Here is a 20,608-nt window from a genome sequence, read left to right as displayed (position 1 = left end):
TAAATTTGCTGCAACTGAAAAGGTCTTAACTATTGTTTCATATTGTATCTGATTGTCAGTTCAGATACTCTTCTGATGCATAATGAAATATTATTTTAATTTGACTGAATTTCTTCCAGCCATTCTTAATGAGTGTCAAGCTCTTCCAGAATATTCTTTGTTCTAACTATCATAAGTTGTTCCTTAAAACCCGACTTGCATTTCTGTTTTGAGATGCGCAACATAATGTAGATTAAAGCATCAGATTTCTCTGAGTCATTGCCTCTATAAACCTTAAAATGTGGGTGATTCTCTGATAGCAGTGTGTCTGAACAACTTGGCATCAGAAATTACTGCCTTCCAAGTGAACCAAAGGATCACATCAAATCAAATTGAGTTTAATTATCATTCAAGCCATACATGGGTACAGCAGAATGAGATGACGTTCCTCTGGAGTGAAGGTGCAAGGCGTTCAAAGTAGCAAGGAAACATTAAAAAATGGAGAGTAACATAATCAAAATAGTAAGCAAAGAAGCATATTCACTGAAAGAAAATGAACAGGACCCTGACCCTGAGTGATAATGTCTGGCAGTCGATGGTACAAACCTGTGACAGTGTGCAGACGCACACAATCCAGCCTGTCATTCCATCGCTTGAACACGGAAGGGCAGCACCAATGGGAGAGGCCAAGCCCCAGACGAGCTCAGATGCCATGCTGTAAACACCTCCACGTCTCTCACATGGTCTACAGCAGCAGGCAGGCCTAGTCCTTGCTACAACCATGGCTACGCAGCTCCCATGTCATCTGTCACACCACCGGACAACAGTAACAAGCTTACAGCAACTTGCATTATCACTGTCATTTTAAATGTAACACCCTGGTTCACATTTTTGCTGCTGTGCTATAGGTATTTCATTTTAGCAGTAATGTAAGAGCAGTCTGTCCTGCTTTCAGCCTTTTGGGTTATTGTTGAAGATAAGGAATGATGAGGAATGTGTCATCAATTAGGATGGTGAAACTGGGAGAAGGTTCGAGAGAACACTGGGGGAGAGGCTTTGTGAGGAACACAAAGGAAGGTTGGTCTTGGGTTTTTTGTTTGGCGGAAGATGAAGAGAAAAGACACTGGAGAGAACCATTTGTAAGATTCGACTCGGTGGGGACTGTGATTGAATGGAGCCAGGCGCTGAGATCGACTGAGGATTGGTGAATATGAATTTTGGGAAGAGCTAAGCTCCAACTTGTGCACATTTGACTTTAATTATAATGGGCCCTTCTTGTTTTTTTTTCCTTTATTTTCTTTATTAACCCTTTTAGTTAAGATTCATAAATATAATTCATATGTAGTGCGCTGTCTGTTGTTTCTTGGCACTGAGTTGTAACAGGGTAGCAAATTACACAGCATCCACACAAACCAGGGTTTGGGGTGGGAGAGCCATCTCAATCTTATGGGTTTGGTGGGACTGGAGTGTGTATTCCCTAGACTTGCACAGCCAAGGAAACCAACGGGCTTTCATTTAACAAAAATAAATGGTTTTCCACAGTGTTGTCGTCCAATGATTTCAATGTCATGTTCCCATGAGTGGAACATTCAATGACATAACTGTGTATACTTTTTTTCAAGTGTAAAGGGATCCATGTCAATAATTTCCTCAATTAGTTTACCTTCAATATCTGTGCTGGAATCTTTCAGTTTTGTTGGGGTGTTATTAATTATTTCTGCAAGTGGTTCTTTGCCTTTCCATGTGTCTGTTTATTTCATCTGCAATGTGGTCAGGAGTGGACAGGAACAATCACTTTGGCAAAGGCAAGGATTTAAGATTTCCAGTGTATTAGTTCACATATGGCCAAGAAATGAGGGCCAGTTAGTGGTATTTAAATTAGAATCATCATTGCTTGCAGATCCTGATGATGTAGCCTACGAGAGGAGGTGGAAGAGGTCAAGGCCTGGTGCTGGGCAAATAACCACTTCCTTGTCCAGAGTCTATTGCTTGCTGAACTGCAATCATCAGTTTCTCTAGTGCCTTATAATCTTTTCGGGTAAAAACAAAAGGCTTTAGAATTTTTATTTTATATGTGTCATACACTGATTTTGACAATTGAGCATAGTCAGGTATGAAAGCTCTAGCATAATTTGGTAGGTCCAGAGTTGATTGTAAGAGCTTTAGGGTCATTGGATATCTACTTTTGTTCAATAAAGTTAAATTTTTTAAATGTTAATTACATAGCCTCTGTGTGTCACTTTCAAGGGTTGGGTGCGACCAGAAACCATTAGTCAGATCTATACAAGATTTAAGCCATTACGAGTCAATCCTTGCAGCATTTATTTGAAATGACTGTTGCTGTATCTCAATGGCAAGGTTGAATTTTACCAAAAGTATGAGCTTTGGCACATGGAAAGGTGTGACTTTGAAAGCCTGTATCTTGTTCGTTAGATGGAGCATATTGAGTAGAATTGTTGCAAAAGTTTTCCTGTGCAGTTTCCATTACATTAGTGTTGGTGTGTGGCCAAGTGGTTAAGGCATTGGTCTAGAGATCTGAAGGTCGCTAGTTCAAGCCTTGGCTAAGGCAGCGTGTTGTGTCCTTGAGCAAGGCACTTAACACACATTGCTCTGGGACGACACCGGTGCCAAGCTGTATCGGCCCTTGTCCTTCCCTTGGACAACATCGGTGGCGTGGAGAGGGGAGACTTGCAGCATGGGCAACTGCAGGTCTTCCATACAACACTGCCCAGGCCTGTGCCCTGGAAACTTTCCAAGGCACAAATCCATGGTCTCTTGAGACTAACGGATGCCTATTATTAGTGTTGGCCTTCTCATTCTTTACATTTTGTTTTCCCTGAGCTGCAGAGGAGGGAGTGGAGATTTATACAGCCCTCTCTGTATAGAGGCTGAAGGATGGGGTGGGCCTCATGACATGCTCAGTTGCATACTCTTTTTTTTCCATAATATCACTGGGACTTCTGAATGTTCCCTCTGTCCCAGAAGGAGCATCTTGGTCTAAGACTTCGTACAGCAAAGAGAAGGGTGGAGCTAAAGGTCACTGAATTAAGCCTAGTTTCTAGCCATCTAGGTTGTGAGTGGGTACCTCTTTCTAAGGCAGCAGTCTCCAGGGAGCTTGTTTAGTTTGTTGATTGACTTCCCTGCTGAGGGGTTGGTGTACGAGAACACCGTGTATGCGATTGACCCAAGGAACAAGGTTGGTTTGATGACTTTGTTACTGACCCTACGTTCCCTTTAGAGGGAAAAGGGGAGGACCCTGTTCTGAACACCTTGTTACCCTTTGTGTGGGAACGAGTGGTAGTCTTGCTATCCCCATGTGGATGTATAGAATCTCTTAAACAACCTGAAATCGTTCATGTATGGGGTGTTAATTAAGGACTATTCTGTACATGGTACTGAGGTTTCCATGAGGATAAAGGGGTAGTATTATTGAATGAACTAAGTCTCAGTCTACCTTTGCCATTTGTTCTCTTATCTCATAAGCTGTTGGTAAGCCCTGGCCTTTGAGCATTTTACTCTATATAGTACCCTGTCTTTGGCATACATCTCCCCCATTTATTTGTTTATAAATCCATGCACATATCTGATGTGGATTTCCACACTCAGAATGGAGGCTGTGGGAAATAACGTTGGTAAGAATTGCTGAATATGCCGGGGAGTATGACTGGCCCAGAGGCCTGTAACCTCCCAGCATTCTAAAGCAGTCACTTCAGAATTCCTTCAGCATCAGTTGGAGGTGTGGCACCTGCTGCATGCAAACTTCGACTATTCAAAGGTCCAAAAACTTGTTGAGAAGTTTGTACTGAGACAGCATAGTGTCTCCCTGTACAAGAACCTGTCTCTGTATTCTTTTACTGGTTATAGAATCTTTCCAGTAATTCTAGAGCATGCTCCCAAGCATCTGTTCTCCAGACTTCATTAGTATTTCTGTTGTGGGTGCTGCCTGGGATGAATATACAGTATCTCCATACATCAGGATTAAGATGTGGGTCACCAGATTCCATCCCATAAGCATGTGGTTCCCACCTGAGTGTTTGGTTTCCATTTACAAAGGGGCCATTTTGTTATCTTTAGGCATGAATTATTGTTAGGACCTAGTACAAATTTATCTGAGTCCAGCAGGTCCCATCTTTCTGCTACACTATTAACACATTTGTAGTATCGACCCGCATTTGCCTGCACAACTACTGGATACCAGGATGTTGACCATTTTGTAGTACGATGTGGAGTGCTCTCCTATTTGGACAACTGCTAAATAATACTTTTAGCATATTATGAGCATGTTAAGTGATGGTTCCGAATTGCTGACCACAGAACTCTAAACTCAAACAAAGACCTTAAACCCTTTTGGATATAAATTGCCACGAATACTTTCTCTAAAGACTGTAAAGTACTGTAACAACCCCACCTTCAAAGATTGGTTCACTTCCCTGTTTATTTTTTCACAGTGAGTTTAGCTGCCAATACCCACTATTTGAGCAGTGGGTCCCCTCTCCCTTCCAAGGAGAAGAGACTTCCAACCTGCAACATACTTTAAAACAGTCATTTATTTTCAGTGATAGATGTTTAAATCCAAAACAACTCTCTTAAACCACATTTAAAACTCAGACAATTTATATCTTAAACATTTCTAAAACACAAGTACAATTCCTTTAAACTAAAAAGACACCAAGTTGCAGATGAATAGATTGCCTTTGCTCTCTAAAACAGGCAGAGGAATGGATCCTGGTTCACACTGTTTTTCCAATGTTTCTTTGATGTTCCTTACTCCATTCCCAATAAGCCTGAACTGTTCTCTACATTTGTACTGTTTCATTACCTCTTGGTTGAATTCACATGTATACATTTCCTCAGATACCCGTTTAACACAAAAGTTTCGTTTATTAGCAAAGTGTATAACTGAAATTATTCAATTCTCTGGGTAGCCAAGAAACAAAGAAAGGTAGCACAATTATCAACCCCCAAAATCCTTCTCCCGCACAAAAAAAAAGAACAAAACAGATTAGGCACATCGACCTCCAAATCCCTCTTCCTGCACAAAAAAAGACTGAGAAGATTTGATGAAATAAAAACAATATAAAAAGCATAAGACTGGAGGGGAAAATGTCTATAGTCCAAAGTCCACATCTGAAACACAGAAATATCTGGGGATGATCTCCAGGCCTAGCGGCAGACCACTTTCCCCTCCAGTACAGAGTGATCAAAAGACAGACAGCTGGCACTCACCCCTCCATACTCACTTCGATGCTTCAATCTCCTTCATCGCTTTAATCAGCAAACAATGGGAGCTTTACTCGGCAAAATGGAGCTTGCATTGGCTCGCACCCTGTCCTGCAGCATGTCCACCATGACTGTTATTATGCTAAATTTTATTATCCATCTAGTCTGCAAGCTTCCTTGAACTAGGCAATTTAAAGTCAGCTTGTCTGTTTGAAAAAGCAAAATTAAACAACCTATTTATTATACTGACCTCTTAAGCAGCAATAAAACAGGTGTAGTGAGCTACTTCTTACTTCACACAGACAGACCATCTGCTGTAAGCAGAGCTTGTTTGCAAAGCTGTGTTTTTAACTTCAAGTTGATTACTGCCTTCCTTTTACATTTTAAGATTTGAAGACTGACTCCCATTGACGACCAGAAACTAAACAAAGCAATATAGGTTAGAAGTTTTAATACATCTGTTTGATCTTACAAGTTGTTGTTTAGAAAGCAAGATTAACAAAACCTCGAAGATACAAATATCCATCACAGCTTTAGCAACCATTTCATGTACAATGCATTTGTAGTAACAGATTAAAATCAATTAATGGTAGTGACCTTACAGTGTAAAATATGCAGCTGTATGGATTGATGTTACTCTAGAATGGCCTTCTGCAGTGGAAAGTAAGTATATTTGTATTCTAGCCTATGGAGGAATTGCCCTGTACACATGAAAACATTTAGAACAATTTAATGCTATTTCATTACCAAGCAGGTTCTAATTGCAATTAATGCTGGACCTTCCCAGGTTACAAGCGTCTGCCAGGCCATACAGACAAATGGATATTTAGGAGACCAGTGGGATGGATTTGCCAGCTGCAGGAATCTTGTGTCGATTAGGAATGGGACAGAATATTGCTGCATGGCTTCTCATCCCACCCCACCCCCTCCGGAGCTGTAACATTTGGGGGCTGGGTCAGGCTGAGCAGAACTGGAAGTGAGGAGCAGACTCCCTTGCTCATTTAATGAATCAGTAAGGCCAGCTGACAGCCATTCTCCCTGTGCCTGTTTACTCTTCCACTGGAGGTTTTTTTTCTCTGATGCCCTACCACACTGTTGTCATTAATTTCTGACTTGTGAACAGTTATTAGGAATTGAAACCTGTCACATCCTGGTGTCTACCTGCATACCAGAGCAGCAGTTCCAGGGGATTGTACCATTCTAGTGCTGGTGGAGCACTGATTTCAAGAAAACAAGAAAAGTGAAATGCGTTTCCCAAAGTGAGAACCTGCTGCATCGTGCAGAGAAAATTGCTTGTGAATCCCAGTTGGTGATTTATTGTTTGTTTTTTACAGTTATTCAGACTGTGGAAGAAATAGTTGTTGAGGCAGGTGCATTGGCAGCATGGCTAGGAAAGTTTAGACTGGGATATGGGCCATACTCGGGTCAATGGGATTAGCTTAGATGGGAAATCTTGTCAGCATGGGCCATTTGGGCCAAAGGGCCGGTTTCTGTATTGTAAGACTATAATTGTTTTTTCTTAGGACTGTCTTGGCCCCCCCCCCCCCCAATATATTAACACTTATGCTTCCTGTTTGGAGCTCAGTGAAATTGGGAGCGATGTGGAATAGTTTACTGATTTAAGATCATCTATTTTACATTACCACTAGAATGAAATTGTAACTTGCCAACCTAATCATTTTTTATTTATCTTTTATGCATTTCTACAAAACAACTACAAACAAAAAAACCCAACAACAAAATGAAGATTAATACAGTGCAAAATAAACATATCAAATATATAATTCATAACAATAAGGAAATAGCACCCAAACTAAAATCATATAAAGTTAGTATCCTCCCCACCCTCCCACTACAAAACTCCAGGCCAACCATTACAACATGTAAAAGAAATATTAATTGGAGCATTCGGTCCCACAGAGCTGTAAACATACATATATTAAAAAAATATTGCCTACTACCAAAACTATAATGTAATTCTCATCAAAAAGAAACCATAAAACTTACAGGGGGAAAAAAGCTGAAAGTAAGGAAATATGGTACAGAAAAAAAGAATAAACTTAATCTAAAGAGGAGTTATGAAAGTATTCGAGGAAAAAGTCCCCACACCTTATGAAATTTTATGTCTGAATTGAGAAGTGAATAATTAATTTTTTCAAGGTCTAAACAGGACAATATCATTAAGCCATTGAGCATGAGTGGGTGGGGCAACATCTCTCCACCCGAGGAGAACTAAGCGTCTAGCCAAAAGAAAGGCAAAAGATAGTGTTTGATGTTTAGTCAGACTCAAATGCATGTCTGCTTCACCCAAGGTACCAAAAAGGGCAATCAGGGTTAGGTTCTAAGTGGCAATTAAGAATATGGGATAAAGATAAGAAGACTTCTCTTCAGAATTTCTCTAGACTAGGACAAGCCCAGTACATATGAATAAAAGAAGCCTCGCCCCTTTTACTCTTGTCACAAACAGGACTAATGTCAGGATAAAACCACGACAATTTAGTTTTAGACATGTGAGCCCTATGTACAACCTTAAACTGTAAAAGACAGTGGTGAGCACATAGAGGTTGAATTAACTGACTTAAGAATTGAATCCCAAACCGCATCAGATAAAGAAGCACTTCCCTGTCACTTGCCTAGACTAATTGTTAATCCTTTTATTAGACATACTCTACATTAGACATACTGAGAATATGGGCTCAGTTTAGACAATATAATGGCCTTCATGGTTTCTCTCTCTCTCTAGTCCTATCTTACACAATCATCTTTTCCTACCTTCTATGCAAGACTCAACGTTTCATGATTGGTATAGAAAAGGGCATTAGGCGGCGCTTTGAAGATTTTTTCATAGATAGTCGTTTTGCAACAACTGCCTGTAAAGTTTAACCTACCTAATACTCATTTCTTTAGATACCTTCAAATCAGACATTTCGTTAACCCTTTATTACCCAACTTTCCTGCGATGCCTGAGGAAAAATGTTGTGGATCTATTTCTTTGTATTAATCCATTGGGTAAAGGCTTAATATCTTCAATTTGTGCTGTTAGTGACCTTGAGGCGTTCTAAAATTAGAACTGCTTGGGAGCATGATTTAAACCTAATCTTTAACATAAGCAAGCAAAAGAGCTGGTTATTTACTTAAGAGGGCAGGGATTGCTGAGTGTAACTGCATCCTCACCAACATAGCTACTGTAGAGATGGTCGACTACTTCAGTTCATAAGCGTCCATATCACCAGCAAGCTCATTTGGTGCTTCCGTGCTGTGATCAAGAGAATATGTTGTCTTGTATACCATCTTGGGCATCTGACAATATTTGGTTTGTTTGCAAGGATTCTCATAAACATTTGCAGATACGCTATAGAAAGTATCCTGTTGAGGTGCATCTTGGCCTGGTACGACATTTGTTCTGTTCTGAACTGACAGAAGTTGCAAGAGTAGTAAACTCTGCCCAGTTCACCAGTCACAGCACTTCCTTCTATCCGCTCCATTTTCATGGTGTGTTGCTTCAGGAAGGTGAATGGTATCATCAAGAAAGCTTGTCTCTCACTATTTCTCTTTGCCTTCAGGGAGAAGATGCAGGAGCTTCAAAGCCTGGATGACTCTGAACTATTTGTTTTCTTTTCCACATTGCTATCAGACCTGCACCTCTTTCATATCCCCTTCCTAGTGGTGCTGCCACATTATTGGGCTCGTTATTCTTACCTCTCTATATTATTCCATTACTATCACTTCAGCATTTCTTTTTGGTGTACTTCAGACTGAACTACAACCTTTGCCTCATTCTGTCATTTTCTGCTTTTTGACTATATGGTACTTTCTATGACAATGTATGTTGTTAACTCTGTGAACTTAATACAAGGAAGATGTTTCATTGTGCCTGGTGTGTTTGATAATAAACTGAAGTAACTGGCTCCCCACAGCACTATCCTGTATTATTAACAGATGCAATGCTATGCAATTTCAAAATCTTTTTCGACTAACTGACTGGTTATTGATTGCAAATAAAGAACCAAGCTGTTATCAAATTAAAACTAATGAAACTTTCCTGACTTGGTTAGCTCTTATAGATACTTGTGATAGATATTTGAATTTAAAAGGTGTGTAAGTAGTAACATCCATTCCCTTTCTTAATTTTAGGCAGCAGATGAATGAACTTGAGAAAAATGGCAATCTTCGAGGAACATTGAAATCAAGTGAACAAATGCTCCTGATCAGTACCTGCATTAACCTTGCCCAGGCAGTAGAGGGTGCCATTCTCATCCAGGTCAAGTGTTTCTTTCTATTGGATTGTTTATATCAGGGGTTTTCCCAACCTGGGGTGCGAGATGGAATTTCAGGGGGTGCGACAAAGAGTGGCTTGTGTCCTTGAGTGACGAGTCACGAGTCATCACTCAGCCAGCTGCCAGTGTGCCTTGAGAAGTGGTAGTAACGTTTGTCCCAAGCACGCTCCAGTCTCCTGCTGCCTGAGTCGAGTGAGACGTAAACTCACTCCAGTCTCCCGCTGCCCGAGTCAGCGTTGAGGATTCTCATCAGTTTTAGCTAGAAAGTTACATCTCAGAGTTAAAAATCATCCCATATTGTCCAAAATCTTAATATATCCTGAATCAACCATCGAGTAACGACTTCACATTAAAACCAAACCCGCAGACAGTAGGTAAATTATTCAATTATAAAATTTTAAAAAGCCACATTTTGATAAAAAGCAGCTGAGGTCATTCATTTGTATTTGTCTCAATGCATTAAAGAAGTTTTGAATTTCAAAATTTTTTTTCTCTTAAAAGGTTCTTTTGTTGAATCATTGATAATTTTGGATTGTGTTAGTTGAGGAGGTATCATGGATAGCACCGAGGACTTTGAATCGTGTGATGGGAGTTCATATCTCTGGTAATCATCGGAAATAGGTGTGTAAATTCAGTAGAGAATAGCCTAATAAGTCATGTCGCGTCCCCGTAGCATTTCCACCTGACGATTTATCTTGGCATAACCGCAGATAATATCATAATATAATATTTGAAAGCATATTTCTCGCGATACTTTGCTATAGGCGTGTCTGGTTGAGTAAAGCGGTCAACCGTGACTTAGATAGTTTTTCTCATATTAGCTCAAATTTTTCTCTTTACCCTTCATTAACCCTTCATCATGTCAAAAAGAAGGAAATGGAATGATGACTATGTGTGCTTTGGTTTCACTTGCACAACAGGAAATGATGGCTTGCAAAAACCCCAGTGCATTCTTTGTAGCGTTGTGTTTTCCAACTCAAATCTGAAGCCATCCAAGCTTCAAGAGCACTTCAAGAACAAGCATGACGGAGCTGACGTTGAAGGACATGATGTTGGGTCATTGAAAATCAAAAGAGCTCGTTTTGATTCACAAGGAACTCTTCCAAAATTAGTTTTTGTTTCTGTTGAAAAACCACTACTTCTTGCTTCATACCAAGTGGCATATAAAGTGGCCAAATCCAAGAAGCCCCATACAATTGCAGAAGATCTCATCAAGCCATGTGCACTGGAAATGGTGACAATTATCCTGGGCAAAGAAGCAAGAAAAAAATTTGAACAGGTGCGCCTATCAAATAATGTCATTCACCACCGAATCAGTGATTTGAGTGAAGATATTTTGGACCAAGTCATCTCAGATGTCAGAGCTAGTCCTCTTAAAATCTCTATTCAGTTAGATGAGTCAACTGATGTCTCCAGTTGTAGTCAACTCATCACATTAGTGAGGTATGTCAATGATGGTGCTGTGAAGGAAGATTTCCTGTTTTGTAAAGATCTGAAAACAAACACAACTGCAAAGGATGTGATGCAGCTGGTGAAAGACTTCTTTGCCAAACATGATTTAGATATCAAAGTCATTAGTTCTGTGTGCATTGGCGGGGCACCTGCAATGCTTGGAAATAAATCTGGCTTTTCTGCATTGATGAAAAAGGAGATTCCAGACTTGCAAGTTACCCATTGTTTTCTTCATCGGCATGCTTTGTCATCAAAAACATTGCCTCCAAATTTGAAGAAAGTCCTTGATACTTGTGTGAAGATCATCAACTGGATCAGGGGGCATGCTTTGAACCATTGCATCTTCAAATCATTTTGTAAGGATCTGGGAAGTGAGTATTCAGTTTTGCTTTTCCACACAGAAGTCCGTTGGTTGTCACGAGGACAAGCTTTAACCCGCTTCTTTGAACTGCGAGAAGAAATCAAAGTTTTTTGGAGGAGCATGAATGTGATTTGGTTGGGGCAATGGAATCACAGGAATTCACCCAAATGCTGGCTTACTTAGCTGACATTTTCACTCGTATGAATGACCTGAGAGTTTCTCTTCAAGGAAAAGGGATAAGCATAGTGAAGGCTTGTGAAAAGTTGAATGCCTTCAAAGAAAAGGTACGTCTTTGGTGTCGAAGGATGGAAAGAGGCAGTCTCTGAAATTTTCCTTCACTAGAAGAGATGGTTGATGATGCTGGATCCATAACTCCTACTGTGCGTCAAGAAATTGTGGCTCATTTGGAAATGCTGTCAGAATCCTTTGATGGATATTTTGCTGCCGGAGACCTGAAGATTTCAGAAGAATGGATCATGAAACGTCAACAGTGCTTCTCCCTATAGATGCTGCCTGGCCTGCTGTGTTTCACCAGCATTTTGTGTGTGTTGTTAGGATAGGCAGCATCTGTGAAAAGAGAAACAATTGATGTTTTGGGTCTGGGCTTCTTCATCCCAGAAAGAAAAACCAGTTGATCTAGCCACCAAGTACTACAAGGCCACTTCCTCCTACAGCTACCTTGATTATACTTCACCGCCTGACACCAGCACACAAATCCTTCTGCCCCTCCCATTCCAGGAAGCTATAAGAATTTTGTTCCTCTTAGTTCCTCCGTCCCCATAACATTTGCTCTGACGATGAGGCTGTCCTCTACCACAGAAGACAGAAGCACTGACTACATCTTGCTAATTTCCCCCACTTCCTCACTCACCTGTTTACATCCAGAGCAGAGCAAGAATAGATTTCCCTTCCCACTCACCACCTGGGTCCTTGCCTTCCTACTCACTAGCTACAGCAAGATTCCATCACCAGGTATGCTTTCCCCTCTTCTCTTTCAGCATTTTGATGGGATTGCCCTCTTCACACCTTCCTTGTCTGCCCTATTATCACAAACTGCTATTTGTATGGCACTTTTTTTTCTGCAATGACAAGAGTTGCATTACCTGTCTTTTCACATCTTCTCTTGTCACCATCCACAGAGCCAAACGGTCTTTTCATGTAAGGCTGTGAATCACTTGCACTTGTTTCAGTCTAGTGTTCTGCATTTGCTGTTCACAATATAGTCTCCACTGCTGGTAGAAGCCAGTAGCAGACTGGCTAATTGCTTCCGTGAGCACCTTCATTCAGTAGGCAGGAGGGACCCTGGGCTTCAGGTTACTTGTCAGTACCTCATGTTTTCTTTGGGCCTTTAGAACTGCATATCAAATTCCACAACTGTAGATAATTCACTCCTTGGCGGTGAAATGAGCCATTTTTGCTTGCCACCACTTGTTCCTTTACATTTGTATAGGATGGCCAGCTTTTCAACAATGTGCAATGTTATATGGACAAAGGAACTTTACAGCCAATTTTCTTTTCACTTTCAGATAAATTCCTTTAGTTCACTCATTGCTTTCCCAAGTTAACCTTTTTTTAAAATTCTGATGAAGGGTCCAATAATGGAAATATGAACTGCTTCTTTAGTATCAGTACTGCCTGACTTGAGTTTTCTCCGCAGTTTCTGTTTTTACATTGTCAGGGTACTCGGTGATGAGAATACGTTTGAATTTTCAGCAGATGTAGTTCCATTTGTTTGGGCACATTGTAGCCTGCAGAACTTCATATCAAATTCTACAATGTAGATAATTCACTCTTATAGTAATTAAGCAAATTCTGATGTTCCTGTTTTGTTTCCATTTGTCTGCCAGCCAACAAGCTATTGGAGAACACTAGTCACCTTTCCTCTAGCATGGCTTCTTCCTCAATCTTCCACGTGGATGGCTTTCAGTTAATGAGTGCCAGGCTTTGTCCCCAGCTCACCTACTATCACATGCTCTGGAATTAATATTTGATTACTGTGCAGTGGATATGTTTTAAATGTGTTTATGATTACTATATTGATGTTCCTGTGTGATGGACCTCACACAAATTGGTTTTGTTATAACCCTACCTGCTGCTGGCCTACTTAATCCATGTCAGAATCAGCAGTATAGTCCTTTGTAATGCAGTAGACTTTGTTACTGCTAATATTAATTCTGTTTAAGAGATTTGCAAAAAATTAACGCTGTATGGTTTTATAGGCACGGAGATTTGGAGTGGGGCAAGAATTATGAAGATAGAGAAGTCAGGAAGAATGGGGGCAAAGTTAAGATTTCTATTGAGGACACTGCTAATCTTTAAGTTTAAATGGCCAAGAGGAAAATCCATTGAAAAGTGGAGATTTGAACAAAGTGCCAACAAACTGCTGAACTCTGCAAATGGAGGAGTTAGCATTGTAGAGCAGAATGATTAATAAAGGAGCAAATCAGCTGAAGGATCTGCAGAGCCTGGGAGTGATGTGAGAGGAACATTTTCACCTCGTTGCAAAATGTGCTGAAAATTGTACATTTTGGCCTCTGGAACATGCTTAGCTGGCCATCCTATACAAATGTAAAACAAGCGGTGGAAGGCAAAAATGACTCTTTTCACCACCAAAGAGTGAATTATCTACAGTTATGGAATTTGATATGCAGTTCTACAGGTTATAATGTGCCCAAACAAAAGAAGTAACTATGCTGAATATTGTAACAAGGGAAGATGTGTTCATAGGTAATTATCAGTGATAAGCATTCTGAAATGTCCCTGGTGTTGTTTTCCTGTTCCTATACTGTAGTATTATATAAAGTTGGCAAGTTGTCATTACTGGACCTCGGGGCCTATGGGATAGGAATATGAAATGTTGGTCATTAACATTTGAGGTGAGGCCTGTATTTTACCCAAAGACTGGCCATCCAAGCAGAAAAACCAATTGGTTCTGGATTTCACAAATGTAACTATCAACAATGCCTCAGTATGTGTTATCTGTTCAAAATATGCAGCAGTTTGTGTGGCTTCCTTGATAGAAAGGATCATTCGGCAGTGATTTGCCATATACTGTACCAACTGGGGACATCCTACATTTATTCAGATAGTTGTGCTTATTAAAACAACATGTTCTCATGTTCTCCAGGCTTTATTTATCTCAAGTCTGAAGATTTTAAATGGCTTAGCAGTATTTATAAATGCAGAACATAGAGTAACTTTTTAGTCATTACCAGACTCTGTAGGCTGAATGGACTAATTCTACACCCATATCTTGTGGTCTTAATGAATTACCCCTTTTCTTGCAATGTACCAATTTGTCATGGATTCTTGGAAGCTACTACCAAAGTCTTGTGCAACGTAAGCCAACATAATTTTTTTTGCATTTCTCAGGCCTACACATTAATTGCTTTTTTATATTTAGTGGGGTTTAAAGCATTAGGAAAAAAAACCCACAAAAATCAAGTATTGCTCATGTGGTTCCATTGTTTAAAAAGGGTTCTAAGAGTAAACCTAGCAATTATCGGCCTGTAAGTTTGATGTCAGTGGTGGGTAAATTAATGGAAAGTATTCTTAGAGATGGTATATATGACTATCTGGATAGACAGGGTCTGATTAGATAGATAGATAGATAGATAGATACTTTATTCATCCCCATGGGGAAATTCAACTTTTTTTCCAATGTCCCATACACTTGTTGTAGCAAAACTAATTACATACAATACTTAACTCAGTAAAAAAATATGATATGCATCTAAATCACTATCTCAAAAAGCATTAATAATAGCTTTTAAAAAGTTCTTAAGTCCTGGCGGTAGAATTGTAAAGCCTAATGGCATTGGGGTCATTAGGAACAGTCAACATGGATTTGTGCGTGGAAGGTCATGTTTGACAAATCTTACTGAATTTTTTGAAGAGGTTACTAGGAAAATTGACGAGGGTAAAGCAGTGGATGTTGTCTATATGGGCTTCAGTAAGGCCTTTGACAAGGTTCCACACGGAAGGTTAGTTAGGAAGGTTCAATCGTTAAGTATTAATATTGAAGTAGTAAAATGGATTCAACAGTGGCTGGATGGGAGATGCCAGAGAGTAGTGGTGCATAACTGTTTGTCAGGTTGGAGGCCGGTGACTAGTGGTGTGCCTCAGGGATCTGTACTGGGTCCAATGTTGTTTGTCATATACAGTCAGCCCTCCTTATCCGCGGGGGATTGGTTCCGGGACCTCTCGCAGATACCAAAATTCGCAGATGCTCAAGTCCCTTATTCAACCTGTCTCAATGCGGTGGACATTAAGACCCAGCGCCAGAGCTCTGAATGCGTAGTGTTTCTGTTCACGAAAATAATCACAATTGAAAATAAAGTGGGAATAATAAAGCGATCAGAAAGAAGTGAAAAGCCATTGGAAAAGCGTTAGGCTATGTTGGTCAACGATCGGAACAATTTTAAAAGATAAAGTGAGAAAGGCCCTGCCCCAATGAAAGCTACAATTATTACTAAGCAACACAGTGGTTTAATTGTTGGGGTTTTGGGTTTTTGATCCTCCACATCAACCCAGCGTGGTGGAGAGCGCACTCGATAGCGGTCTGTCCCAAGTCCCGAGAACTTCCATTCCCGAGCCCGGCGCTGAAACTTACGTTCTTAAGTGTTTTATGTGCATAGAATGGTAAAATATATACTATATACTAAGACAAACATTTGACTAACTGACTCTAAATAATACCAGATGTACCTTTTCCGACTTACTTAGTAAGAGAACTTCTGATTTTTTTTCGATCCCGATCCACAATAACCCACGCACATCCTCCCGTATACTTTAAATTATCACTAGATTACTTATAATACCTAATACAATGTAAATGGTTGTTATACTGCATTGTTTAGGGACTGACTAATGACATGAGAAAAAAAGTCTGTACATGTTCCAACAACAAGTGCTGGAGGAGGACTTCCGGGTTTTCGTGAGTCGCGGTTGGTTGAATTTGCGCATGCGGAATCCGCGGATAAGGAGGGTTGACTGTACATTAATGATCTGGATGATGGGGTGGTAAATTGGATTAGTAAGTATGCAGATGATACTGAGATAGGTGATGTTGTGGATAATGAAGTAGATTTTCAAAGCTTGCAGAGAGATTTAGGCCAGTTAGAAGAGCGGGCTGAAAGATGGCAGATGGAGTTTAATGCTGATAAGTGTGAGGTGCTTCATTTTGGTAGGACTAATCAAAATAGGACATACATTGTAAATGGTAGGGCATTGAGGAATGCAGTAGAATAGAGTGATCTAAGAATAATGGTGCATAGTTCCCTGAAGGTGGAATCTCATGTTGATAGGGTGATGAAGAAAGCTTTTGGTATGCTGGCCTTTATAAATCAGAACATTGAGTATAGGAGTTGGGATGTAATGTTAAAATTGTACAAGGCATTGGTAAGGCCGAATTTGGAGTATTGTGTACAGTTCTGGTCACCGAATTATAGGAAAGATGTCAACAAAATAGAGAGAGTACAGAGAAGATTTACTAGAATGTTACCTGGGTTTCAGCACCTAAGTTACAGGGAAAGGTTGAACAAGTTAGGTCTTTATTCTTTGGAGCGTAGAGGGTTGAGGCGGGACTTGATAGAAGTATTTAAAATTATGATTGGGATAGATAGAGTTGATGTGCATAGGCTTTTTCCATTGCGAGTAGGGGAGATTCAAACAAGAGGACATGAGTTGAGAGTTGGGGGGCAAAAATTTAAGGGTAACACGAGGGGGAATTTCTTTACTCGGAGTGGTAGCTATGTGGAACAAGCTTCCAGTAGAAGTGGTAGAGGCAGGTTCGATATTGTCATTTAAAGTAAAATTGGATAGGTATATGGACAGGAAAGGAATGGAGGGTTATGGGCTGAGTGCGGGTCAGTGGGACTAGGTGAGAGTAAGCGTTCGGCACGAACTAGAAGGGCCGAGATGGCCTGTTTCCGTGCTGTAATTGTTATATGGTTATATGGTTAAAAATATTGAATGGCTTTCACAATTCATTTTTAAATGTGCCAAATTGGACTAAATAATTGTAAGATTATTTAATGCATGCCTTGTTTTGAGTTCTGTGCCTTTCCTCAAGTCCTGATTGCACAATTTATACTTATGTTTTTGCATTTTGCTATATGGCAACATAATTAGTAGGGAAGTTTCAGTGAAATAGAAAGTTCAAAACAGAAAAAAGCCTAATATGTTGAATACACTTGCAAAATAAAGTGGAGTATCAGGCTGTACCACTGTTTTTGATTATTTTCTTTTTGTGTTGATCATTCTTCTGCTCATCCACATTTGCTTTCTTCTGCCATATCAGCCACTAATTCCAACATCTTGGGCTATATAGTTACAGTATGTTAGGCATTGCCAGTACTTGTCCTCTTATTGGGGAAACGGGCATTTTAACTAGCCTCCCATTAAAACAGCAGGAGCTAATGCTTCAAAAAATGGTGAATATATATTAGAGATCTAGCATGGATTTGTAAGAGTCAAGTATACCTAACAATTTTGATTTTTGTCTTTTTTTTAAGCAATTCAAAGTAGTGACCAGGGAATCATAAATACAATGCATGTGACCCTGTTCTAGGAGCTGAATGTTGCAACACATATTAAGTAACTCTTTTCGTAGAGTACCAGTGTCAAACTTAATATATGGTGCAAGAAGTTTACCCATTAAACAGAGCTGCTATTCAATTGCAGACCAATGCCTTGAATTATATTGCTGTTAAAGTATATTTTATTAAACTAAATTTCTGATGCTTAGCAAACTAAGTAATCATCAATGAAGAGAATCTGCAGATGCTGGAAACCTTGAAAATGTTAGAGGAACTCAGCAAGTCAGGTAGAGTCTATGGAGAGAAATAAATCATTGCCATTTCAGGCTGAGACCCTTCATAAAGACCTGAAGGGAAGGGGCAGAAACTTGAATAAGAGATGTTCCTTTGGGGAGGCTGATCAAAAAAATTTTGGTGCCCTAGCTGTGGTAAACTATGTATACCTGTCTGGACGCGCCCCTCTGCTGACTGCTCCTGTGGCTCCTCCCACAGACCCCGGTATAAAGGCGATTGGGACACTGCTCCTCCCTCAGTCTTCGACATGTCGTGCTCCCTTTTTGCTGTTAATAAAAGCCTATCGTTCACTTCCAGTCTCCTAGAGTTATTGCTGGTGCATCACTAGCAGAGATATTTAAATCATCCTTGGTGACAGGAGAGGTACCTAAAGGATTGGGGGATAGCCAGTGTTGTTCCATTGTTTAAGAAAGGCTGAAATCAATTGTGGCAAAGTTATTGGAAGGTATTCTAAGGGACCAGATGTCAAGTATTTTGATAGACATGGACTGATTAAAGATGGTCAGCATGGCTTCATGCGTGGTAGTCATGTCTAACCAATCCTATAAAGTTTTCTGAGGAAGATACCAAGAAAATGGATGAAGGCAAGGCAGTGGATGTTGTCTACATGGAGTTTAGCAAGGCATTTGACAAGGTCCCACACGAGAAATTTGTCAAGAAGGTTCAGTCACTCGGCATTCAAGATGAAGTATTAAATTGGATTAGACATTGGCTTTGTGGGAGATGTTTGCCTCTCTAACAGATGACCTGTGGCTGAAGTTGTGCTGCAGGGATTGGTGCTGACTTTGTTGTTTGTCATCTGTGTCAATGATCTGAATGGTAATATGGTTAACTTGATCAGCAAATTTACAGAGATGGACAGCAAGATTGGAGGTGTAGTAGAAAGTGAGGCAAGCTATCATGGTTTGCAAAGGCATCTGAGCTGGAAAAATGGGCTGAAAAATACTGTATTCCATCTTTCACTTCTTTGCCCTTTCTCCTAATCTGTCTGTGTCCTTCTGCAGACTTGCTACTTCCTCAAACCTACCTGCCCCTCCACCTGTGTTTATATCATTCACAAACTTGGCCACAAAACCATCAGTTCTGTCATCCAAATCACTGGCATACAATGTAAAAAGAAGCAGTCCCAACACCGAGCTTTGCAGTGCACCACTACTCGCTGGCAGTCAATCAGAAAAAGCTCCCTTTGTTCCCACTCTGCTTCCTGCCAATCAGCCAATGCTCTATCTATGCTGGACTCTTGCCTGTAATACCATCTACAGTACTTCTGTAGGTGGACAATAAATATTCTTTTCCCTCTTTTCCGCACCCCCCACCACCTAAGAGATAGAAGATTGAGAACACTTACCATGAAGCTCAAGAACAGCTTCTATTCTGCTGTTAAGACTATTGCATTATCCTCTATTTAGATGAGATGGACTCTTGACCTCACACTCCACCTTGTTATAACCTTGCACGTTATTATCTGCCTGCACTGCACTTTCTCTGTAACTATAACATTTTTTTCTGCATTGTTTTCCCTTGTGCTACATTAGTGACTTTCATACAAAGTGATCTGTATGAATGGCATGCAAATCGGTTTCTCACACTACCTTGGTATATGTGACAATTATAATCCGTTGAATATTTTAAAATGTATTGCTGTCCTCTGTAGTAATCAGTTCTTAATGCAAGGACGGATTGCATTAAGAACTGCAAGGTGACGTTACAGATTGGGATGAGAGCATTGTTGCTTTCTGCAAATCTGTGCAGTTCTTCTATGTCATTTCATATATCAATTGATTATAAATGAAATGTTGACAGGCATTTGTGGCTGCTGCTCCTGATTCACAGATAACATGACTGTGGCTGGAACTACTAAAGTATGCTCATTGGTCCTGAGAGAGAGAGAGAGAGAGATGGTGTATTTATTTTCTCAGGGTTAACAGTAATGCATCTCTTATAGATGGGGATTTATGGTTTACGATATAAAATTAAAAATCAACACTGACAAAATGTGTTCTTATGATATAACCAGTGAATCATAGCTGTTTCCTGTGTTCCATCACAGTTATACAAGAGGTAGTTCTTGGCCTTTTAGACCCAAGGAGTTGCATAGAAACATAGAAAACATACAGCACAATACAGGCCCTTCGGCCCACAAAGCTGTGCCAAACATGTCCTTACCTTAGAACTACCTAGGCTTTACCCATAGCCCTCTATTTTCCTAAGCTCCATGTAGCCATCCAGGAGTCTCTTAAAAGACCCTATCATTTCCACCTCCACCCCCGCCGCTGGCAGCCCATTCCACGCACTCACCACTCTCTGCATTAAAAAAAAACTTACCTCTGACATCTCCTCTGTACCTACTTCCAAGCACCTTAAAACTATGCCCTCTTGTGCTAGCCATTTCAGCCCTGGGAAAAACCTCTTGACTATTCACACAATCAGTGCCTCTCATTATCTTGTACACTTCTATCAGATCACCTCCGTTGCTCCAAGAAGAA

General features: G+C 40.2%; 1 protein-coding gene across 1 annotated transcript in view; it reads left to right on the top strand.

Moving 5' to 3' along the window:
* cryl1 (crystallin, lambda 1) overlaps positions 1–20,608 on the top strand; it is an 81,127-nt gene that overhangs the window by 17,540 nt on the left and 42,979 nt on the right. Inside the window, exon 3 of the mRNA XM_073043696.1 lies at positions 9,334–9,460. Within this exon, the coding sequence (XP_072899797.1) occupies positions 9,334–9,460 (127 nt within the window). The remainder of the gene's footprint in view (positions 1–9,333; positions 9,461–20,608) is intronic.

This window comes from Hemitrygon akajei, chromosome 4 (assembly GCF_048418815.1).
Source record: "Hemitrygon akajei chromosome 4, sHemAka1.3, whole genome shotgun sequence".
Taxonomy (NCBI): Eukaryota; Metazoa; Chordata; class Chondrichthyes; order Myliobatiformes; family Dasyatidae; genus Hemitrygon; species Hemitrygon akajei.
Note: the sequence above shows the minus strand (reverse complement) of the source record. Positions and strands in the feature narration are given on the sequence as shown.